Source organism: Trichechus manatus, unplaced genomic scaffold (genome assembly GCF_000243295.1).
Source record: "Trichechus manatus latirostris isolate Lorelei unplaced genomic scaffold, TriManLat1.0 scaffold00028, whole genome shotgun sequence".
NCBI lineage: Eukaryota > Metazoa > Chordata > Mammalia > Sirenia > Trichechidae > Trichechus > Trichechus manatus.
Window position 1 is genome coordinate 21835396 of NW_004443964.1, and position 7682 is coordinate 21843077.

General features: G+C 48.8%; 1 protein-coding gene across 1 annotated transcript; it reads right to left on the reverse strand.

The window, feature by feature from the left end:
• Positions 1–525: 525 nt before the first annotated feature.
• HIGD1B (HIG1 hypoxia inducible domain family member 1B) lies at positions 526–2199 on the reverse strand. Its single transcript, XM_004374287.1, has 3 exons — positions 2100–2199; positions 1289–1423; positions 526–590 (listed from the first exon to the last, which is right to left on the reverse strand). The coding sequence occupies exons 1-3, from the start codon at positions 2197–2199 to the stop codon at positions 526–528; spliced, it is 300 nt and encodes a 99-aa protein (XP_004374344.1).
• Between the last annotated feature and the right edge of the window lie 5483 nt (positions 2200–7682).

The window sequence follows — 7682 nt, forward strand, 5'->3', positions numbered from 1 at the left end:
CCTTCCCTCCAGCACAGCCTAGTCCTGGCACTGGGTTCTGGAGAGATATGGTCTCCCATGAGACGTCACTGTCTTTGCTCCCAGCTGTAGTCTCCTTCCTGCCTGGGCCCCCAGGGAAGCAGCCTGTGAGGGGAGGACAGCCGCCTCCTGAGTCAGTGTTCCCATGAACGTGAAGGTCTCTTTACTGCCCCCACCTCTGGCATCCTGTCGTCTCTGTGCCATGGTCCTTCTGGGTCGGACCTGAGGTGGCTTGGCAGTCGTTGGTTTTCTGGGGTCAGAGGTCTGCTAGGGCTAACACCTCTTCCTCATGAGACCACTGCCCTTTAAGAATCTCCCTTGCCCTGGAGTTGGGGGTTAGAACTCTTTGGTTTTGAGACCTTTGCTCCAGGTCCTTCTACCAGCCCCCATCAACCCCTCTTTCCCCCGAGTATAGAAGAGACTACTGATTTTCCTCTAAAAGTACTTTATTAGGAGCATACCAGGGGTTGATTTAAGGGGTCTGACCTCCCCAGCCCTGTGGGAATCCTACTTCTCCCCGGTGTCCTGTGCCGTTCTCTTGGTGTAGTCCCTGTACATCGTGTACACAGCACCTGTGTGAGGAAGAGGAAAAGTGCCCCTTGGCGTCAAACCCTTCACCCTCCTCTGTTTGCCCCAGGTGTGCAGAGGATAACAGCTGCCGTGTGATAGGTGCTCCACTCTGGCCGCTCCCTTGAGAGTCCAGCGTCCCCTCTTATCTTTCTGCCCTAGGTCAGTCACGACAGTTGCTCCAAGCACCTGACCACACAGCCTAGGGAAACATCTGAGATCACTCCCTGTAGTTGCTGGTTCACAAAGCACTTGCACATATATTCTCTGTCTGCCAGAAACCTGGGAGGTAGACAAGCCAGGTGTGGTTATGTAATACCATGTTGGACATGGGAAACGGGGTCAAGGAGCGGGATTTGACCACTGTCACACAGTTAGCAAGTGCTATCTGCCTTTTGATCCCGAGAGGAAGAGAAATTCAGCAAAAATCTTGATGCATGATTTTTCTCACCTCTTAGGAAAACTGTTATGAGACAGACTGCACACCATCCCCCTGAGCCTAGGGCAGGAGATTAAAACAGAGAACCCTGGAAATGTATTTGTATGAGGGTTCTACCAAGAACTTGATGAGGGGCCAAGTATAGGGAAGAGGGACTTAAATCATGGCCCTTAACTGTCAGGACTCACAGCTAGACTTTGCTTGATCTGTTTTGCCCTCATTCTCCTGTGACCACCCACCCCCACCTCTTGCCAGGCTACTCACCCAGCATGATTGCACCCACAGCACAGGCCTGAGCTGCCACTCGGGTGTGAATCAGATGTATGGACATTTTGGTGGAACCTCGAGCCTTCAGCTGGTAAATCCTGTATGCTGCCACCACCAGGCAGCCTGCCAAGCCTGTAGACAGAGAACATGATCCCTGGGCCTCAGCCACCAAGCATAGTGGCTCCCCTGATGAGAGAGACCTTACTTGGCAGACTGGGCACTTGGATAAACAGCTGCTTTAGAGTAGCTGGGGTGGGATGAGGGGTTATCGTTAGAATATTGAGTTGTTTTCCCTCAATGGCATTTCCAGGGTGGCTGCTTCCTTCCAATGATGTCCCTTCCCATATACAAATGGCCCATCCTCACAACTTCTCCACTCCCATTAGCTCTGCTCTGGGCCCTTTTCCAGCCATGACTGGCCCCCACATCCTTCCTAGTGCAGCTGTTTTCCTTCTCTCCCAGGGCCTTGAGGAACAAAGCCCTGGGGGACTTCAAACTGCTGTTCCTCTGACCCTTCCCATCTTGACATTGGTGTTCGTGCGCCAAGTTTCCCATATCCCATGCGCTAGCTTACTTGGATGGCCGCCACCTTCACCCATCCAGACTCTTCATTATTTTATCGCAAGGGTATGTCCCTTTGTCCCTTGGCATCTTCTTTGCCTTTGGTTCACTCAGCTGTTGATTGTTCAATGGTAGGACTATTTGAGTTCTCTGACCTCTGCTTCCTACTCCTTTGGAAGGGCTAGGAGACATGTTCTCCCTGAGAGAAGGCCCCCATGCCCCCCATTTCCTTCCTTCCCCTGCTTACCTACAGGCACCAGCGGAAACTCCTTGGTCTTCCTCAGGAATTTCTCAGACACGCTGTCTTCGCCCTCAGGTGGCACCCACCAGCCTTTGTTGGCAGACATTTTCCTGGCCCCCCTAGACTCCTCAGCCTGGGGTGGAAGGGAGGGGTTACCTGGTAAGACCCTCTCTTAGCATGCCTAACAGCTTGTAATTGGGAAGATGTCCCAGGTATCCTGTCTCATATGGCTGGGCCACTAGCACGATTTCTCTCCATCTCTTCTTCCTAACATGTGCCTCTTCCTCCACTCATTCTGACTTGCTGTTTGCTTCTCCCTCCCCCATCTGCATCCCTATGGGTGTGATCCCTGGGCCAAGAATAGCAGCTGGAAAAATTCTCAGATGAGTATGGAGAAACAGGCCTTGAACTTTGGGGCCATCACTGGCCTTGGGACTGGTCTGTGGCGTTCATTCCTGAGGGAGCTACAGAGCAGAATCTGTGGCCCCAGGGAGCTAGAGCCATCCCAGACAGCTCCACAGCCCTGGACACCAAATCACAAGAGCTAGAGATTTAAATGATTGGACATTGATTTATGTGCAATTCAGCATAGATTTTGCACATTAATACTTAAGGAACAAATTTACTTGTGGTCCCTGAGCTGCTACCCTGTTTCCAGGTCCTTCCCAGTATAAATCCCTCACTCCTGGGCTGGTGGCCCCTATTCCTCTCCTTGCTAACCCCGATAAATGTCTGCTCTGATCACAAACTAGACCGAGTCCCAGAGTCCTGGTCCTCAGACCAGAGGTTCTGCCTGTGGAGTGTCCAACCATGAGACAACTCCCCGCTTGAGTCAACTTCTAGTCCTACTTGCCCTTTTCTCCTGGAAGAGCAGGGACTGCTGGCCTTACCGGTCCTCAGCATGCTGGTGCTTACCCTAGGAGATGGCTGCAGATGGAGCGTGGGTTGCCGGACCAGTGCTGAGCGTCTGCTGTTCTGAAACAGCCAAGAGCTGAGGACGGAGCTGCCACTATGGGGTCAGGGAAATGGTGATTAGGACTTTATGGAGACTTTGAAGTCAGGGACGGGGAGGGGAGGAGATAGGACAGGGCACCAGTCTTAACCCCCCATCTGCTGAGTTCCAGACTGCAGCTCCCAGCCCTGGGAAGTAATGGGAGAACAGATGGAAGGGAGCCCTGAGCTAGATCCAGTCTTCCAGTTCCCGTGGACATAAGTGGCTGGGTCAGAGGCAGGCCTGATGAGAACTAAGATGAGAATATAAAGGCGAGGATGGCAGAGATCCAGGGCTCTCCCCCAAGTTATCCTGCCTCAGATATGCTTATGAACAAGGTGGAGTGTAAATAAAATACCCCAACCGTGGGAGGTAGGCTCTCTGGGCCTGCTCTCAATCCCTTCAAGGATGTTTCTGGACCAAGGCAATTTGTCCAGGAGTTTGAGACAACTGGGACTTCCCTAACTTCTCCATAGCCCCTTATATTGCCTGTGGGGATGATGCTTACTCAGGTTACAGGGATGACAGTGACCAGCATTAGTCCCTGTTCCGTATTAGACACTTACATTTCAGACCTCTAAACTATCCTGTAAGGTAATAGTTTGTTCATAGACAAGGGAACTGAGCTTCAGAGCAGCTAAATGACTTCTCCAAGGATCCCAGCTAGTAAATGGCAGTGTCATGTTCTGAATCCAGGTTTGCCTGTCTCCAAAGTTTGTGTTCCTTAACTGCAATACTAAACTGCTTCCCAGGAGTCTGGCGAAGCTGAAACCCTCTCCGGATTGATAGTGAAGCTTAGGAATGCTACTCAATTGTGGCACACTTGATTAAAACAAGTACCTGCTCGCTAAGCAAATAGAGAAATACCAAGATGCACTATGGAAGTCCCACTCCATCCCAAGCCTTCGTACCTTTCCTAGATCACCCTCAGCCCTGTGTGTCTATTCTAAAGGGGATTTTGAGCTCTGAAAGTTTGTCTAGCAGCTGATGTCTCTTTTCTCTCCTTAACACTCACTGCTCTGGGAAGAGACCCAGAGTCACAGCTGCTCCCTAGGGCTTCCCCGTGTCCTTGGCGTCCATGGGAACTCTCCTCCCAGTAATTCACACACACCTTCCTGCACTGCCTCCTGATCCTTGGTGACCTAGGCCAGAGGTGGTGGTGGTTGTTACGTGCCGATGAGACTCCTAGCGACCCTATAGGACAGAGTAGAACTGCCCCATAGGGTTTTCTGGGCTGTAATCTTTACAGAAGCAGATTGCCAGGTTTTTTCTCCCATGGAGCTGCTGGGTGGGTCCAAACTGCCAATCTTTTGGTTAGCAGCCGAGTGCTTAACCGTTGTGCTACCAGGGCTCCTAGGCCAGAGGTCAGGGGATGGAAATGTCTGGGTGAGACGCCAGGAATTAGGATCAACTCCAAGTCCTTTGGCAGGGTAGGGACGAAGCTATGGAGGGCAAAATTAAACTTCTTATTGAGATTATGTTGATGCACACACAACATCTCAGAGCCCAGAGCTGAGAAAATAATAATGGTTGCTATGATTTATTGCAGGGCTTTGAACCAGTTCATTGTGGTTTGACTCCCTGCTGGGAATTTGCCTGAATCAGAGTCTACATTTTAACAAGATCCTCACGTGATTTTTATGTATTCCCAGGGGTCTTGTTAAAATGTGGATCCTGATTCAGTATATCTGGGGTGGAACTCCAAATTCTCAGCAGGGGATCGAACAGGAACAGACTAGTTCGAAGCCCTGATTTATTGAGCAGCTTCTACGGGCCAGGAAGTGGTGTGTTAATTGCTTTATGTAGATTATTTAATCTTCACAATAGCTCTTGGAGGTGGGTACTGTTGTTGCAATTTCCATGAGAAGAACTGAGGCTTAGGTTAAATATCTTGCCCAAGTTCACAGTAAGTGACAGAAAAAGGACCAGACTTCTAACCATTCCTAAAATCAAATCTCACTGCTTTGGACTAACTTGGAAAAATGCATGTAAAGTGAGGGGAAAGTCTTGAAATAAAAGAAATAAAACTGCATTTCATTTTAAAAAGTTCTGAGGACATGGAGTAACTAAAACTTCAAGGAACAGGTTTCTTTAGAGTCCTGCTTTAATAGGTAAAATAGAATTATGTTAATATGCCAAGTCTTTAGTAACTTTGGGTTTAAGCATTTCTACCTTAGTAATTTGCTTAGGAAACCTCTTTTTCTTTTAAATCAGGTCATATTAATAGAAATTCTAATTAAGAGGAGTCTAAATTAATGGTAGCAGCTCTGGTGGCGCAATGGTTAAGAGCTCGGCTGCTAACCAAAAGGTCAACAGTTTGAGTCCACCAGCTGCTGCTTGGAAACCCTATGGGGCAGTTCTACTCTGTCCTATAGGGTCACTATGAGTCGGAATCGACTCGACAGCAATGGGTTTTTGTTTTTTAATTAATGGTATAAATAGTAATAGATTGAGAGCTGAGACCAGAGACAGATGTGGAGTCAGTTAACTGCCCGATCACTCTCTACATATCTGGTCTTATGGCACTCAACCTCTTTGAGTCTACTTCCTCATTTGTAAAATGGAGGTAATGTCTACCCATAGGAAGATTGTAAGGGTTAAATATGATGACTGTTAGAATTCCCCTGCACACTGCCCACCCCACTTCCTGAATGAGCAAGTGGCTGGGAGAGAAGTGAAAAAACCTTGACAACAGATGGGAAAGTGACCATGTTCTGGGTGGTCCCATAGTCAGCACACACTCTCTCCCCTGCCCCTTCCCTTCTGCCTGCCCCTGCCCTGACCTTGCTGGGCTTCTCCATCCTAACTCCAAACCTCAGGCACTTTCTCCCTGTTGTGTTTGGGGAGGGTTGAAGGCAGGAGGGACTAGGACCCAAAGAAGCTCTCAGGCTCAGCACAATTTAAAGGCACGGCTGTGCTATATAAAGCCCAAGGGAGCAGAGTAACCGGATAGGGGAGGAACATTCAGCTTTTGCCTTGAACTAATGTCCCCAGAGACCTGTGAGTGAGGGGGCGATGAATGAACTGAGCAAGGAACAGAGGATGCTCAAGTTGGGACAGGAAGGACCCGAGTCTAAGGGCTGAGGATCATAGGTGGGAAACACTAGGCTATACAGGAGACTTGAGGGGCAAGGAGTGGGGAACAGGAGCAGGTGAGGCAGTGGACATTTCCAGATGACATGGCTAAGCAGAGGCAGCCTGTAAGTGGTGCCTGGCACAAGGAGGGTGTGACTCCCCCTCCCCTTCTAAAAACTCACACTGGCTTCCAAGGACCTTGCAGCATTTGTCCAAGGACAGCCCCAAGAGCCACAGGCCTGGGGCCAGGAAAGTGCCTTTGGTATCCACTAATCTTACTGAGGAGCCCTGGTGGTGCAGTGGGTAAGAGATGCAGCTGCAAACCAAAAGGTCAGCAGTTGGAATCCACCAGCCGCTCCTTGGAAACCCTATGGGGCAGTTCTACTCTGTCCTATAGGGTCGGTATGAGTTGGAATCGACTTGACGGCAATGGGTTTGGTTTGGTTTTTAATTCTTACTGGAAGGAGCCCTGGTGGTGCAATGGTTAAGTGCTTGGCTGCTAACTGAAAGGTTGGCAATTCGAACTCACCCAGTGATCTGCTTCCATAAAGATTATAGCCTAGGAAACCTTATGGGGCAGTTCTACTCTGGCATATGGGTTCACGTGAGTCGGAATCAACTCAATGGTACCTAACAACAACAAAAATCTCTGGGAAGACTCTGCTCAGGTAATTACAAAGATTCTAAAAGGATAATGGTAATAGGAAGGCTGAATTGGAATGTAGTGACACTGATACTGTAGAATCATGTCTTGTGGAGGGACAATTCTGTGCTGAACAGAAGACATCAATAGGGACCCCTGTCTCAGATGACAAATGAGTGCTACAGAAATTTGAAATGGTTTGTAAGGTCCTTATCTTGGAGTTTTTTAATCCACCCATATTGCCAAGCGTCCTCTAAACACACTACCAAACCAAACCCACTGCCATGATTCTGACTCATAGTGACCCTAGGACAGAATAGAACTGCCCCATAGTGTTTCCAAGGCTGTAAATCTTTATGGAAGCAGACTGCCACATCTTTCTCCCAAGGAGCAGCTGGGGGGTTCAAACTGCCAACCTTTCAGTTAGCAGCTGAGTGCTTAACCACTGCACCACCAGGGTTCCTTAAACACACTATAGAAGGGACTAATGAGAGCCTACAAGATTTAGTCACTTTACATATTTTATTTAATCCTCAGAACAGCCCCAACAGATCTCACTGTGTCCATTTTACAGATGAGAAACTGAGGCTCAGAGAGGTTAAGTAACTTACCTAGATCATACAGCCAGTGAATGGCAGAGCTATTGTGATGGTTAAGATTGTGTCAACTTCAAAGATTAGACTGGACTATGGAACATAAAATGATACTTATGAAGAGTGTGCTTCTTAGCTCAAGTAGATACATGAGACTAAATGGGCAGCTCCTGTCCAGAGGTGAGATGAGAAGGCAGAGAGGGTCAGGGGCTGGTTGAATGGACATGGGAAATCAGGGGTGGAAAGGAGGAAGGTGCTGTCATAGTCTAGGGAGAGCAATTAGAGTC